The sequence below is a fragment of the Tachyglossus aculeatus genome, chromosome 2, assembly GCF_015852505.1.
Source record: "Tachyglossus aculeatus isolate mTacAcu1 chromosome 2, mTacAcu1.pri, whole genome shotgun sequence".
In the NCBI taxonomy this organism is placed as follows: domain Eukaryota; kingdom Metazoa; phylum Chordata; class Mammalia; order Monotremata; family Tachyglossidae; genus Tachyglossus; species Tachyglossus aculeatus.
In genome coordinates, this window is record NC_052067.1 from 66,534,511 (window position 1) to 66,551,800 (window position 17,290).

A 17,290-nucleotide genomic window follows, 5' to 3' on the forward strand; every position below is an offset into this window, starting at 1 on the left:
GACAATAGTGATTTTCCATAGCACTGAAAACATTCACACTTTGCAGGGTGTGGGAAAACACGAAAGCCCTATATATAAGTATTTTAAGAAGCAGTGAAGGTTGTCTCTCTGGCCTTGCTCCTGGGTCTCTGCTAAAAAAAAAACATTCAATGACCTGCTTCATGTTGTGTTGGTTTTATAGGTAGGGGGGTGCCTCCATTGCCCATGATGAAGAATCCAGGTTCAAAACTCGGGTAATGCAGAACCAAGCTGCTGCTTCTCTTTCCTCTCCCCCCAGTTCATCTGTAAATTCAAGTGGAAATATCCCAATGTTTTATCCCATTGCACTAAGCTGTCTGGAGGTTTAACTAGAGTTTAATGTTTCTGTTAAAGCATTTAGGAATAAATCATAATTTAAAATCAGAGATTTTCTTGCTCACAATATGCTTCTCAGTCACAATGTGCTTTCTGGAGATGCCCTTATGGAAGTTGCAATCTGGTGATGAGTCAATATGGCAAGAACAGGTCTAATGAAAGAAATAGATTAGAAAGTTAAGTTGATTTAGCTGAGATGAGAAGGCATTTTTAACATTAATATTTATTAGCATTTATACACACAGAATGAGAGATTATCCAACTTGTACTTCCCAAGCGCTTAGTACAGTGCTCTGCACACCATAAGCGCTCAATAAATACAATTGATGATGATGATGATGATGAACTTGGGTTGGTGTGATGCCATGGAACAGTGAGGGTATTGGTGAATTTCTGAAACGGAACCCATTGAGTCTTAGTGAATTGTTTCAATTCCAGTAAAGGTTTTCTTTTAAAAAAATACACAAACCTGTTGCCTTTTAAATGAATTTTATTGTCTATCAGTCAGTCATTTATTGAGCACTTTACTATGTTCAGAGCGCTGTACTAAGTGCTTGGATAGCAGCATGATGTAGTGGATAGAGCATGAACCTGTGAGTCAGAAGGTTATGGGTTCTAATCCTGGCTTCATCACTTGTCTTCTCTATGGCCTTGGGCAAGTCACTTCACTTCTCTGAGCCCCAGTTTCCTCATCTGTGCCCCATGTGGGACAGAGACTGTGTCCAACCTGATTTGCTTGTATTCATGCCAGTGCTTAGTAATAATAATAATAATAGTATTTGTTGAGCGCTTACTATGTGCAAAGCACTGTTCTAAGCGCTGGGGAGGTTACAAGGTGATCAGGTTGTCCCATGGGGGGCTCACAGTTTAAATTCCCATTTTACAGATGAGATAACTGAGGCCCAGAGAAGTGAAGTAACTTGCCCAAAGTCACACAGCTGACAGTTGGCAGAGCCGGGATTTTAACCCATGACCTCTGACTCCAAAGCCCGCGCTCTTTCCACTGAGCCACACTGCTTCTCAGTGCCTGGCACAAAGCACTTAATAAATACCATTATTATTATTATTACTGGGAGAGTACAATACAACAGAATTACCAGACATATTACCTGCCCATAAGAACTTAAAGTCTAGGCTTAACTTTGGTAGATTATGCTACTTAAATTTACTGTTGGGTTTTTTTAAAAAGTGTCTTATATTACACGATATGCTCTATGACTCTGGAACCCTGTTTATCCCAAAGTCAAATGAAAATATCGCAGCTTCTTTTACTCTGACAGGCACCTAAATTTTCCAAAGCTTTAGATGCAACTTTTTTTCATTAGGGGTTTGTCCAGGCCTAACATTTCAGTTTTCCCAATCTCTAAGTGTTATGTGAAAGTGAAATCCCTTTACGAAGCCATTTGCTTATGTTTCTTCTCTAAAAGGGTGAAGAAACTGAAGGAGACGTTGGTCGCCGTGCAGCAGCTGGATAAGAACATGAGCATCTTGAGATCCTGGCTCTCCCACATTGAGTCAGAGCTGTCCAAGCCCATTGTCTACGAAACCTGCGATTTTGAGGAAATACAAAGGAAGCTGAATGAGCAGCAGGTAAAAATAAAAATGAGTAGAAGAAGAATTGAAAATGGCCAACAAAATGATCAAAGTCCTTGCAGAGATGCATTGGTGTGGTGAAACCACAGCAAGGTATGTGTTTGGGCAGAAAAAGCAGCCTGGTGCTGAGAGTGTGCCCTAGGGCAGAGAAGAAGGGCTTTAAACAGATGGTGCTTTTGGCATCATTCTCAGAGTGTCTGCTTCCCGGCCCTTATCCATGGATCGTCAGGGAATTTCTTGCTGGGCCAAATGAGAGGTAAGTCTCTGTCTGTGGTGAAGTGTCCCGGAACAATAGTTACCTTTGTGCATTTTTTTCATGGGCCATGGATTTAATGCCAGTTGCCACAGGCTTCAATCTGCTTTTGCTATCCTGCAAGACTTGGGGACAGCTTTAAAAATAGCAATTTTCTGATTTGTCCTTTTGAAATATGGCTGATTTCTGTTGCATGGAGAAGTTGCATGAGTTAGGCCAGGCTCACATTTGATTTTCCATGGGTGTGTGAATGGAAAAACCAGAACTCATCTCTGGACTGCAAGGCTCGTCCTTATAAATGTCAAAAATAGCCACAGTTAATTATCTGCAGTAGTATGAAGGTACATAGGTGAGTTGAATTCTGGTGCCCTTCTTGGGCCTAGGAGTCAGAAGGACCTGGGTTCTAACCCTGGCTCCACCTCTTGTCTTCTGTGTGACCTTGCGTAAGTCACTTAACTTCTCTGTGCCTCAGTTACCTCATCTGAAAAATGGGGAATAAGACTGTGAGCCCCATTTGGGAAATGGACTGTGTCCCACTTGATTAGCTTGTATCCGTTGCAACACTTTGTACAGTGCCTGGCACACAGTACTTAACAAATACCATTTTAAAAAAGAACAAAAAACCCTATTCCCACCTTTTGTTAAAACGTAAGTGTTGCAGACTTGATTTCTTGCCAAGTTTTCACAAGTACTTTGATCTCCATTTTCATCAAAGTAGATCTTTTGGATTCTCTGTGAAAGCTCTGTTTAAACATTCCCATAAATTGATAAAGCATTTTTCTCAGTGAGTTTGCATTACAAAGAGAGTAGATTTTTCACCCTTCAATCAAGAGAATTTTTAATTTTATTTTTGGCTCTGTATACTGTTGCAAAAATGAGCTCTAGACTTTAGGCTCATTGTGGGCAGGGATCATGTCTAGTAATTCTGTTGTATTCTCCCAAGAGTTTAGTACAGTGCTGTATGGAACTACATGTACAGAAAAGAGGCACTTCTCTGTGCCTCTGTAATGGACTGTGTCTATTTTACCTCCCTGTTGAATCTAGTAAATAAAATCGTGTAGTATTCCAATTGTGTTGCATTCTCCCTAGCACTTAGTGTAATGCTGTTCACACAGTAAGTTCACCATAATACTATTGACTGACTAATTGAAGATGACCTGGAAGCAGGAGGAAATGAAAATATTTATAAATTTGCAAAAACAGAGATGGCTGAAGGAATGTTTAATAGTATGAATGATGAACATTGAAAATGAGCTAGCAGCTAGGAATTTAAGGGAATAACAAAGTGCTTTTTGCTTTCAGGAGAGCGGTATTGTATTTGGGAGCATCGAGTGTTTTAATCCAAAGTACAGAAAGCCGAAGTTCAAGATCATTTTTTTCACACTTTACAACTAATTCATTAATTTAATTGTTCTGTGTCCCTGTTTCTCTAAATAATTGGAATACTTTCCTCTAGGACTGCAGTAATGTTAATGAAAAACTGTTAGAACTTAGAACACTGCAGAATAATGGCCTTTTAAATGTAAAACCACTTTTTTAATTGTGTGATAGCTGGGCAAGAATATAACTTGTTCATTAAAGGGCTGAAAAGTAAATAGCAGCTCAGTTTGATGAAATAATGTCCCAAATATATGGTAGGAGCCCAAGTTAATAGTCAATTGGATGTTACCCTATAGCAGTGGTTCTCACACTTTTTTTATACTGTTATCCTCCTCAAGACTCTTGTCAGTCTTCTCAGCATTCCTTATTATGCTCTCCCCTGACACCCTAAAAATGTTCACAAAAGTGCACAGCACTGCAGTTGTCAAAAGTTTGGTAGGGAGAGCATTCAAGAGAAGGAGCCTGGGAGGAAGAGAAGGCCCAATACCCCATTCAGGTAGCCCCAAAAAGCAGATCAGGGCTCCATGACCCCACCTGAACACAAAGCTGCATCCCTTCACCCCAGCGGAAAAACACTTCACTGCAGCGATTATTTGCTTGGTGCATTCACTGATCTCGTTGACCCAGCTGTAATAAAAATGACCCAGCTGAGAAAATATCCATCAACATATTAAGTGTATTTTGTAGAATTAAGCTTAGAGGCCTGCACTTAGGTTTCTTTACGGCTTCCAGGCTTGAGAGGATGTAATCTCAAGTGTCCAGGACTACAGTTCCAAGCTCACAAGAGTGTGGTTTTCAGGCCCATCTCTGCCACTTTTGCTTTAGCAGTCCTGCTGGTTGTGTCCTGTGCTCTTTCTAATGCCATGTTGTGTGGGGTTTTTTGTTTTTGTTCTTTTTTTTTTTTAGGTGAGGTAAACTGGCATGGTGCTAAAGCAGAAAGGTTGGAATGCCAGGGCTCACCTTCCTTATAGGGAAAAATAGTAGTGAGATCAAGAACAGGTTGGTACCGTGTAGTACACCTACACAGTGGAGTAATATAATGCTTTTTGTTAGTGATAGCATTCATTTAACCCTTACTAAATGCCAAGCATTATAAGTGATACAAGATGATCAGATCAGATATATTCCCTGTCCCACACTAGGGTCCCAATCTGAGTGGTAGAGAGAACAGGTATCTTATCCCCATTTGAAAGATGAGGACACTGAGGCATAGTCAGTTCAAAAGACTTGCCCACCATGTCAAACAATGGGACATTGGCAGAGCTGGGGGGAAAACCCAGTCTTCCAACTGCTAGTCCCAAACTCCTTCTACAATACAACGTATGTACCGTACTGTATTAGAACAGTAGCAAAGAAGCGTCCACCAAATTGTGCGTCTATACACTCCAATATGTTGGCACAGCCTGGTGTGACAGTGTTTAGGCTTGTATGGGCAGCAGAGTGAAGTCCAGTCTGAAGGAGAAGCAGAAAACTTGCCTGAAAAGTACATTTCCCAGAAATTCAAACCTAAAATTCCCAGGGTCACCTAGGAAAGAGAGCCAATGAAGCCTGCCAGAGTCTTTTAAATTTAGAGGACTCTCTTTCTCCCTCTCCCATTCTCCCTCTCTCCCTCTCATCCTCTCTTCATCTTTCCTTCTCTCTCTTCCCCCACCACTCTCCCCCCAGCAGTGGTATTGAGAAACAGCGTGGCTTAGTGGATAGAGATCAGGCCTGGGAATTAGAAGAACCTGGGTTCTAATCCTGGCTCTGCCACATGTCTGCTGTGTGACCTTGGGCAAGTCACTTCACTTCTCTGTGCCTCAGTTACCTCATCTGTAAAATGGGGATAAGAGTGTGAGCCCCATGTGGGACAGGAACTGTCGAACCTGATTAACTTGTATCTTCCGTAGTGCTTAAAACAGTGCTTGGCACACAGTAAGCACTTACCAAGTACCATTATTATCATTATTATTATCATTATTTGTTAAGCACTTACTATGTACCAGGCACTGAACTAAGCCCTGGGATATATACAGGCTAATCACGTTGGACACAATCCATGTCCTACATAGGCTTCACAGTCTCAATTTTCCCATTTTACAGATGAGGTAACAGAGGCACAGAAAAGTGAAGTGACTTGCCCAAAGCCATACAGAAAATAAGTGGCAGAGCGTGGCTGCTGCTTCTCATCCACTAGGCCATGCTGCTTCTTCATGTCTCTTTCTCTGTCTTGCTGTTGAGCAATTCTAATAGTTTTGTTAAAGATCCTTCCATTTGCTTTGAGAAACTTGTCAGTGTAATCAATCAATCTGTGTCATTGAGTGCTTGCTGTGTGCTGAGCACTGTACTAAGCATTTTGGAAAGTATAGTACAATAGAGTTGACATGTTCCCTGCCTTCAAGGAACTCAGGCCAGAGAGATCTTACAGTCTACCTAAGGAATTTTGCTTGCAAAGTTTGGGTCTCCGTAGAAAGTCTATATACCTAGAGCTGTGTATTCGTGTGGATCTGCTTTAAGCTTTCCCCATTTCCTCTTCCTGAAAATGTCATCAAACTTCATTGTTTCAGTTCTGAGTGTCAAAGAAATATCTGGAGGAATCCTCACAGGCCCCTCTCCCAATAACCCTGATTGATCATTACTTATTGGCACCTGTCTACTTGTTTTGTTGTCTGTTTCCCCTTTCTAGACTGTGAGCCTGTTGTTGGGTAGGGACCGTCTCTATATATTGCTGATTTGTACTTCCCAAGTGCTCAGTACAGTGCTCTGCATACAGTAAGCGCTCAATAAATATGATTGAATGAATGAACATGGACAGTAAGTGCAGTAGTATGACTTGAAATCTTAATATGAGACACCACATGGAGGCCAGTTGTTTGGAAGATATTTTCATAAATGTCTAGGAGGCACCTTGTACTTCCCCTTTGCAATTCATCTTTATTAAAAGCAGGGAACGTGTCTGCTAATTCTGTTTTATTATACTTTCCCTAGCACTTAGTACATTGCTCTGTTTTATTGATCAGAATTTAGATCATCATAAAATGGCATTTTAAGGAAATAAATTTGAAGACAGGAAGCGGTAGATAAATTATGCTGACTCTTTGATATTAGCAAAGCATAACTTTCCAGTAGGTTAGTTGGAAACAGCATGGCACTGGGAGTTAGGATACGCATCTTCTTGTTTCAGCTCTGCAGCATGCCTGCTGTTTTACCTTGTGTAAATCACATAACTTCTCTGTGCCTCATTTTTCTCATCTGTAAGATGGGAATAAACTCCCTGTTCTTCCTCCTTCTTAGACTGAGACACCCAAGCAGGGATGGAGATTGGGTCCGATTGGATTATTTTTACTGTAAGGCCTTTCTCTAGACTGTCAGCTCATTGTGAGCTGGGAATGTGTCAGTTCATTGTTATACTGCTCTCTCCCCCAGTGCTCAGTACAGTGCTCTGCACATAGTAAGTGCTCAATAAATACAACTGAATGAATAAATTATATTTACCTCAGCACATAGCACAGGAGTTGGACAACAAGCCTGAAAAAATACCAATATTTTATTAGTACTGAGGGGTGCACTTGTTTAAGCAATTTTATTGATGTGACACAATAGATATTATCTTCTAATGTGGCTGAAGGCCATACTTGTAAAGGAGACAGTGGGTTTTTTTTTAAAAAAAAAAAACTCATATCTAGTTAATCAAATTCCTTTGGGCTGCGATTTAAACCCCTTCCATTTTTATTCTCAAGAAGAAATGGAGACAATGTAGTCACTTATAATTGTCCAGTAACCCTTCATCAACACCATTAACAGGTCACCCCTTAAATAATCTTCCCTCCAATATGTCAGCGGGTTGTATTTTTTGAGGGTTTTTTATGGTATTTGTTAAGTGCTTACTATGTGCCAGACACTGAACTAAGCACTGGGGTAGATACAGGCTAATCAGGTTGGACACAGTCTCTGTCCCATATAGGGCTCACAGTATCAATCCCCAATTTACGTATGTACATAGTGAAGGGACAAAGTGAAGGGACTTGCCTGAGGTCACACAGCACGTATGTGGCAGAGTCGGGATTGGAACCCAGGTTCTTATGACTTCCAGGCTTGTGCTCTATCCACTAGACCACACTGTTTTGGTGATGTGGAGAAACATGGTTTTGGGCATTGGTGGGGGAAGTTAAAAAGCAGGTGAAAGATACGGTTCCTGTTTTAAAGAATCCATGGGATTTTCCTTTTAGGGCTATTTCCCCTCTCTGTCAATGATCTTCAGGGTTCTTTCCTAAATCATTCCTAAACTTCTCCATGTTTTCCAAGTGTCTCTTAAATGGTGAAGCCCAAATATTTGAATAGTAAATGTCCGTGAAATGCTGAATTCCAAATGAGCGGGTGCTTTTTTGTGCATTCCTTTATCATATGTGTATTTTTAATGATAGGGTTCAATGAACACTAAATCCATTTTTTGTCATAAATATTAAAACCAGGCATTCCGTCGCTATTATTTCTGTTTCTGTGCACAGTTCATTGTTTAAAATATGGACCCTTTTCCTGAAGTGGAAAGTGGTTAAAAAGGACCATGGCTTTGGTATCTCTTTTTTTGTTCTCTTTCCCATTTCACAGAAGGTGTATTATGATTCTTTATTCCTGATGCTCTCTAAATTCTGGGAGAAAACTTAAATAAAATCCTTTATTGGAAAAGGATTGTGAGCTGTGTTCCTATAATTTAGTTTAGAACATGTTGTGATGTTGCTCTTTTGCATACTATAGGAATTAAGCCAAGTGCGTATCATTTTTTACAAATTTCTTGTCATTTAGAATAGAATAATGGAGTAAAGTTCTTAATGCTGATAAATGGAACTTGTTTCAGCATTTGGAGAAAATTGTATTACAAAATGAGTATAATTAATTCTGAGATTATTTTGGTATTGCACAGGCTGATGATTTTTTTAATTTTATCATTCATTTGATCTTTCACTCAGCTCAGCTCCCTCCTTCCTACATAACCTCCCCCCTAGCCTGCTACAGAGAAGCAGTGAAGCTCAGTGAAAAGAGCCCAGGCTTGGGAGCCAGAGGTTATGGGTTCTAATCCAGCCTCCGCCACTTGTCTGCTGTGTGACCTTGGGCAAGTCACTTAACTTTCCTGAGCCTCAGTTACCTCATCTGTATAATGGAGATTAAAATTGTGAGCCCCACGTGGGACAACCTGATCACCTTGTATCCCCCCCGCAGTGCTTAGAAAGTGCTTCGCACATAGTAAACACCTAAGAAATGCCATCATTTATTTTTATTTTTTATTTTGCAATCCAGCCTGTGTGCTTTGCTCCTCTAACAGCAAACTATTTACTGTGCTTCAGTCTTGTGTCCCTCGCTGTTGACTCCTTGTTCTCACCCTCTCTTCTGCTTGGCATTCCCTTCGGATTCACATTCAACAGACCACACTCTCCCCATCTTCAAAGCCCTACAAAAATCATATCTCCTCCAAGAAGCTTTTGCTGACTAACCTCTCATCTCCCTATCCGATTCTCCATCTCTTCTGTGTCACCTCCACATTTGTCTCCATACCACCTAAGTACTTTGATACTCACCTACTCCCATCACCCCACAGCACTGATGTGCATATCCTTATACTCTGTCGCTTCCCCTACCTGTAATTTATTGTAATGTCTATCTATCTACCCCATTTGATTGTAAGCTCTTGAAGACAGGGGTCGTGTCTGCCATGTCTATCATATTGTACTCTCTCAAGTGCTTAGTACAGTGCCCTGCACCTGATAACATTCAATAATCGAATTCCTGATGGACTCTTCTTGATTTCAAGGGACTGCATGCCTTTAAAAAAGACCCCATGTAAGCACTTAGTACGGTTCTGCACACAATAAGCACTCCTTAAATAGCATCGATTGATGTTTTTAAGTAGCCAACTGAAAAGTGCATTTGTTCTTCTTATTGTGTAAAACACAGTGTGTTTCTCTCTAGGAACTTCAGAGAGACATAGAGAAACACAGCACTGGTGTTGCTTCAGTTCTTAACCTGTGCGAAGTGCTGCTCCATGACTGCGATGCCTGTGCTACAGAAACTGAGTGTGACTCCATTCAGCAGGCCACCCGCAACCTGGACAGGCGATGGAGAAACATCTGTGCAATGTCTATGGAAAGGAGACTCAAGTAAGCCAGAGATCAGCCGGGTCAAAAAGAGGAGAGTGTAAATAAAGCTGGACTCCTTACCAAAACCAAAAAGCATTAACTGTTTCCTCCCTGGTTCTATTAGAGAAAACAGTCTTGATGCTTTTCTCTTCCTGAACTAGAGGCTTAATTTGCTAATATATGCTGAACAAATCAAGCCCTGCTGTCCTCGCCTAGATTTTTTTTTAAAGCACATTGCTCAAAAGGAAGCTTCCCTCATTAATATAATGACTTGAAAATGTATTCAACTTTATCTTCAAACTTAAAAATTTCGACTATTGAGAACTGTGAGGCATCACAGAAGGGTCCTAATTTATAACTCTGCCCTTGCTCTAGGTGTAAGGAGGGCCTTGGAAATGTATTGCAATTGCATGGTCTCTGCAAGGGAGGGCTTGAATGTTTTCATAAAACCTCCTTTTTATTCCTTTGGAACACTGGCCTAAGTGGACACGGTCAACATGGTGTAACATTTCTAACCTTTTTGCACATAACCAGCAGAGTTCATATTACAGGCTCATAATATTCTGTTATGCCACTTCCAAATCAAGGACTGCAAGACGTGTAAAAAAGCCCAGCTGCTCTATTTTATCTTAAACAGTTGTCCATTTATCAACATGGTCAAAATTGGGCTAAGACAGTTATTGTTTGGCACAACTGTTGCTTGTTTAGGCACTCTTAATCTGTCTGCCCTCACTAAACCATTTTTTGGAAAGCGAACAGTCTCAAGTAAAAATGCCCTGTCTTTTGATTTTTCCATCCTAGAATTGAAGAGACGTGGCGATTATGGCAGAAGTTCCTGGACGACTATTCTCGCTTCGAAGATTGGTTAAAGATTGCGGAGAGCACGGCTGCCTTCCCCAGCTCTTCAGGGGTGCTGTACACAGTTGCTAAGGAAGAGCTAAAGAAATTTGAGGTGACTTGCAAGACTTGAAATTTAATATCTCCCGATCCTATTTCAGCTGCCAACTGGTAGTCTCTGTTCCAGGACACAAACAGCTCAGCACATGCACTTTCTGTTAATACAGCAAGTTAGACAATCCTGCAAACATTCCTATCACTACTTGGAAATTTATTAAAAGTTGGAAATCACATTTTTCCATTAATCTTTCCTAAAATTAGCAAAGCCCCTTTAAAGTTCAGTCAGGGGAGGTTAATATTAAATAGGTCAATAGGAGAAAGTATTGTAGTAAAAAACAAAATGAAACATAAATCAACTATTCTTTGTTTCTAACACCTTTGAGTCCCTGATTCAGATCAATTCTTGAATAAGGTCCTTTTACCTTCCTTTTCTACAATAAAATTGGAAGGTTTTCAATTTCATGAGTACAAAAATTCCAAAGAAAAACATGATTCATCTGATTTCAGCATAACTAGTTTCTAAATTGAATATGCAACAGTATTAATATGGCAATGAGAAGTATAAATTATTTCCATTGATAGCATTTTTTTAATTGCAATGCATGTACCTTAAAGAACAGGGTCATCACAAAATACTGTCAACTTTTCAGCTTGGTTAAGCCAAAATCAACATTTTATATAAAATGAGTTGAGGAACAACTAACTCAGCAGACTGTCCCAGCTTCTTATGATTCATTAGTTGTCTTTTAGTGAGGCAATATTTTATCTTTCAGCTGTCTGATCTTCACAGATGATGACCTTACTTAACCCAAAGAAACAGTTTCTGACATTCCCCTTTGTTCATTTTGTTCTTAAGTGGATAGATCATGTAGACAAGAATAATATTAGGGAAGCTCTAGATGGAAAACACTTGTAAAACCTATTCAGAGTTCTTATTATGACTTAAGCTTTCATGGGATGTTGAAGACCATGACCAAAAATTCAACCCCAGGGGCCTTAATGTTTACCTGAAGCTAACCCCTAAATTAGGGGAAGCAGTGTTGCTTAGTGGATAGAGCCCAGGCTTGGAAGCCAAAAGAACCTGGGTTCTAATCCCGGCTCCACCACTTGTCTGCTGTGTGACCTTGGGCAAGTCACTTAACTTCTCTGTGCCTCATTTACCTTATCTGTAAAATAGGGATTAAGACTGTGAGCTTCATGTAGGATATGGACTGTGTCCAACCTGATTGCTCTGTATCTACCCCAGCACATAGAACATAGTAAGTGCTTAACAAACACCTTAAAAAAAAAACACTTTTTCATAAAAACATGAACCACCTACAAGAACAAAATACTTGAAAAAGACACTAATCTAACTGTCATTTTCTGGGTACTGTTCAATTGTCTATATAAAATCACATTGCAGTTCAGCTTTTACACAGGCTAAAACCTTATGTAATTGGCTCATCCAGATGAAGTGATTATACGAGGCATATGTAATGCTTTTATGGTGCCCTGCTCCTGGTATTTGTTGCAGCATATTATATTCTGCGGTTAGCTTGTTTAAATATTTTTTATTAATGACTTTATTATGCTTGAGCCCTAGGGCTTTTTTAAATAATAAGCACAAATTAGGAATCCAGTAAACTGAAGACAGAGAAAACAAGGAATGAATGATGGTTTATAAAAGATTCAAAATAAAATATCAGTAACCATTCCCCATAATTCCCTGTGGTATGGGGGGAAAAGAGTCATTGCTCTGTTGATTTTAAAAAATAATAATAAACAATAATGGCCTTTATCAGATGCTGTGGTAGATATAAAGTTATCAGATTAGATACAATCCTTGTCCCCCACAGGGCTCACATTGTATGATATTCCCATTTTACAGATGATGTAACTGAGGCTCTAAGAGGTTAAGTATCTTGCCCAAGTTCTCAGAGCTGGCTAGTGACTGAAATGGGACTAGAACCTGGGTCTCCTGACTCCAAGTGCTGGGTTTTTTCCACTAGGAAGCCCTACCTCCCTAGATTCTTTTAATATGCAAGTGTACGTAAACATTTATTTTTTTCTCCCACTTCTGTGTAGGGGAACTAATTAAATCTAGAGGGAGTAGAGCTTCGGGTGCAATGCAGAGATTGAATATGAATACCAATATAAATAAAAGAAGGATGTTTTCTGTAAAGGCAGACAGTTGTGGCAGTACACTGCATTAGGAAATGTGCAAATGGAGCATCTGAAAACTAACTGTTTTCTTATATACTACATTGTGTATTTTGTGAAACTGTTTTTTTTTTTTTTATGCTGGGACCACAAGGACAAAAGTGACCTGAAACAGAAATCAAGGTTCAGTGAGGAGTAGCGAAACTGAAGTCATTTACCTTACCACCTCTTTTTAGTTTGCTTTTGGAGAGGGACTCTTTCTGTGAGAGGGTGGAAATCATAGAATATATGTACATGTATTTCAAAATAAGTATTCAGTTCAGCCTTCTTAAATGTGTCCACTGAAAATGGAATCATAAGGAGCCATCTGGAACCAGTGAATTACAATTTCACTTGTACACTGCAAATCACAATGTACAGTATACCATCCTGTATAAACCTATACAGATTGAAATTTCACCAAAGTGGTTTTAACTTATTTTGGAGTCCCCATTCAATAACTACTGAGAAAAGAGCTCAGATTTAAAGTTAAGCAACTAATTCATCTCCTCATTGTTGACAATTGTTCTTGCCTGGAAACAGTGCAGCTGAATTGAAAAGGATAGTACAAAAACTACAAATTCAGTTGCCCAAAACTGGGCCCAAAAAGAAAGACAACTAAACAAATACATAACAAAGATTGTCCACATGGATTTTTCTATGTAAATGATGAAAAAATTAAATTGTGAAGCTACAGCTAACTTAACAAGGAAATAAACAAGACAAACCTGTTTATCAGTGTGGCTCAGTGGAAAGAGTATGAGCTTTGGAGTCAGAGGTCATGGGTTCAAATCCTGTCTCCGCCAATTGTCAGCTGTGTGACTTTGGGCAAGTCACTTAACTTCTCCATGCCTCAGTACCTCATCTGTAAAATGAGGATTAAGACTGTGAGCCCCCCGTGGGACAACCTTATCACCTTGTAACCTCCCCAGCACTTAGAACAGTACTTGGCACATAGTAAGTGTTTAATAAATGCCATCGTTATTATTTTATTATTATTATTATTATTATCATCAGTGAATGCCGGTAAAGGAAGAAAGTTAATGAAATTAAGACAACTCTTGGATATTGAGCTTCCCGTGAATAAAAAAAATATTTTTTCAACTTTGAGATAAATAGATTAGACTTCAGCTCAACCACTCATGCTAAGGAAGAGTTGATGACTGTAACTCAAAAGAGCACGGAGCAATAGATGCATGAAATTAAGCCTCTAGAACATATTCCAAATGGGAATTAGAAGCAGTGTGGCCTAGTTGAAAGGCCTGAGAGTCAGAGGATCTGGGTTCTAATCCCAGCTTTGCCACTTGTCTGCTCTGTGACATTGGGCAAGTCACTTCCCTTCTCTGGACCTCAATTACCTTATCTGTAACATAGGGATTAAGACACTGAGCTCCTTGTGGGACAGCCTGATAATCTTGTATCTACCCCAGCACTTAGTACAGTGCCTGCCTGGCACAAAGATATTTGCACTTTTGCAAATATCATTAAAAAAAATTAGGAATCACGACTGAGCAAAGATATAGATGGAACATGTAAGTAAACAATAGATGGGCCTTTTGGATTAGAAGCACCCTTTGATGGCATCATTGTTGGCAACAGAATACTGAACTGGATGATTGTTCTTCCCAGTATGATGCTACTTATTAAACCATCTAGGTGGAAAACTAAGAATAAAAGGGGGCAGTTCTGATGGCAGTTTTTTTTTAAAATGAGTTGATTCAGTGTGCTTTTAGAGGATAATCTGTGGCATCATTTCCATTTAGGAACAAGTGAGGATTAGTATGATAATCAATTATATAATGAAAAATGTCAAAATTAACAAAAATATTGCTGGGTGCAGCCATCTGAAAATGTACTCACCTGTGAGTTCAAGTCCACTATAACATTTTTAGCAAGTGAAATATTTACTCTACTCTGGATGCAATTAATGCTGCTTCTGTCATCTTTACTACATTCATGCTTTCAAAAAAGAATGTTTTTAAAGCCTGCTTTGAAGGGGTATATAGAGTAAGTTAAGGAGCATGTAAAGTTAGTAGTGGAACATCAAGGATGAAGAGATCCAAGATTGTCGAGACCAAAACTAAACCAAGGACTCTATGCAAACCCTAAAAGTATGTAATAATCCTAGTCTATCACTGCCCATTTGAAGAGCAGCAGTGGCTCCACCCTCCACCCAAACAAGGAAAGAGTCTTAAAGAAAAGGGACTGATATTTCAGGGTTATCCTCAGCATACTTTCTGCTATCAAAGAGGATGAGAACCCATGAAGAATAGTTGACTTGACAAAATGTGAAACAAGGCTTTGCTCACAAGGTCATTGTGCAACAACAATCCTTTGGAATGGTGCAATTCTTCAATATGATGATACTGCTCTCTTCAGAGATGAAAGGGAACAGGCACTTTGTCCACCTAGACATAGTCATTCTTTATATTCAAGATGTCAGGGCATAGTTATACTTTATATTCAAGATGTCAGTGTTATTAAAACTTCCCTTTAAGTGCTTGTGTGGCTAAAAAAGCAAAATGGGACCAATTATCTAATCTGTACTACACACTCATAGAGGTTATCATCTACTCAGATTGTGAGCCCCCTGATTAACTTGTATCTACCCCAGATCTTAGGACAATGCTTGGTTCATAATAAGCACTTGAAAGATACCATTATAATTATTGCTGTCCTTACTAGCCTCTTGTCCTGTTGTACTTATTCACTGCACTGCTGTTTGTGCTTTAGCCTCTCTGTCCTGCAACCCTCCTAAGGCTCTCGCCAAGCATAAAAATAATAATACTGATAATAATAACAGTGGCATTTATTAAGGCCTAACTGTGTGTAAGCGCTGGGATGGATACAAGCAAATTGGGTTGGACAGAGTCCCTGTGCCACATGGGGCTCACAGTGTTAATCCCCACTTTACAGATGAGGTAACTGAGCCACAGAGAAGTGAAGTGACTTGCCCAAGGTCATACAGCAGACAAGTGGCAGAGCCAGAATTAGAAACCAGGTCCTTCTGACTCTCAGGACCGAGCTGTTTCCACTAGGCCATGCTGCTTCTCGATGGGGTGGTCCTTTATTGCAGTGTGCTCTGCTGGGCTGTGGGCAACAGTTTCTCCTATTTTAAAGCTGTGAAGCTCCATTATTTGAAGTTGTGGTTGACCACATCCTTCAGTGTTTCCTCTGCCCCCCCTTGCTTTTGGGCATGTCCTCCCTTTTATCATATTACCCCACAGCAGATCTTTGGGCATTGTACCATCATCATCCATTCCCTTCCTGTGCCTTACCCAATGTACTTTTCCATCTCTGGAAGAATCCTAGCCAAACACCTTCCAAATTATGAAACTAAGACATCAAACAAAACAGTTTTAAAGATCCTATAAAGCCAAGTCTCAAACAAGGTAGTATAGCTGTGGATAGTTGGAAGAAAGCAGCAGACAGAAACTGACTTAATGTGGGGTATTTAGTAAAGGGACAGTCTTACAGCAGAGGTTTGTGCAAACATCATGACACCGAGACAGAATGGACACTAGCACCTGACACTTCAAGTAACAAATGTAGTAGCACAGCAAGGGAAAGTATGTCCATGCACCTAGTGTGCAAGTGATTGTCAGTCATGCATGGGTCTTTTTAGCACTCTTGTGGATACGGAAACAATCTTTAAACCTCTGAAGACAGCTGTATTTATAAAGACTCACTGTTCTTCTGAATATCAAAGAAGAAAGGCCTGAGGGGTCAAGCATGGATTCTGGGAGTCAGTAAATCCATATTCTAGTTCTAGCTCCCACTCTGCCGTTGGTCTGCTGTAACCATGGGCAAGAACCTCACTGGCTTTCAGGTTCCTGCTCTCCCTACCTTTTAAATAATGATCTCCATTTGGGATAGGAACTATTCTTGATCTGATTATCTTGTACTTACCCCAGGTGTAAAACAGTACCGCAATACTTAGTCTGTAGTAAGCCCTTAGTAAGTATTATTGTTATTATTATTACTGCATTTTCATTTCTTGTATTTCTCCCTAGTTGCTACCATATTCCTTTTTGGTTGGTATGTAGCTGAATCCTCTTGAACTGTATGCCTCCAGGTCTTCTCAAGGACCTTGGAGTCTACAAAATCGCCATGGTTGCTCATCTTTGCAGAAAGCAGAGGATCCCAAATGGTAGATCTGGGACTGGGGACAGGGGATTATAGATGGGATCGCTCACACCACCTGAGTACCCTGGGCACTCTGGCACTCCTGGCCAGGCACTGTGCATGCCCAATTCTGCAGAATGTGTGCTTTCATTGTCTTGGCGCAGACATTGTTGGAAATTAGGGTATGTTGGCTCAACAACTCAAGCTCGTTTGGATACGGGACCCTATGGTGTTAGAAGAAACAACTTGTGTGGATGTGTGTGTTTGTGTATCTGTGGAACCAGATTTTGGGAGTGCTAGAGCAAAATTAATGAGGGGATTGTGAGAAAGCTACTCCTGCATTTTAGGAGAACTGGGTGTATATGTGGTTTATCTTCATTTTTCAAAGATGATGTTT

At 40.0% G+C, this 17,290-nt stretch overlaps 1 protein-coding gene across 6 annotated transcripts in view; it reads left to right on the forward strand.

The window, feature by feature from the left end:
- SYNE1 (spectrin repeat containing nuclear envelope protein 1) overlaps window positions 1–17,290 on the forward strand; it is a 503,300-nt gene that overhangs the window by 456,525 nt on the left and 29,485 nt on the right. For 5 of the 6 annotated variants that reach the window (XM_038770126.1, XM_038770112.1, XM_038770118.1 and 2 more), the window contains 3 exons: window positions 1,782–1,944; window positions 9,524–9,711; window positions 10,492–10,642. In XM_038770126.1, the coding sequence (XP_038626054.1) occupies window positions 1,782–1,944; window positions 9,524–9,711; window positions 10,492–10,642 (502 nt within the window). Of the gene's footprint in view, window positions 1–1,776; window positions 1,945–9,523; window positions 9,712–10,491; window positions 10,643–17,290 lie in introns of all 6 variants that reach the window. The other variant, XM_038770127.1, reaches the window with a different exon arrangement.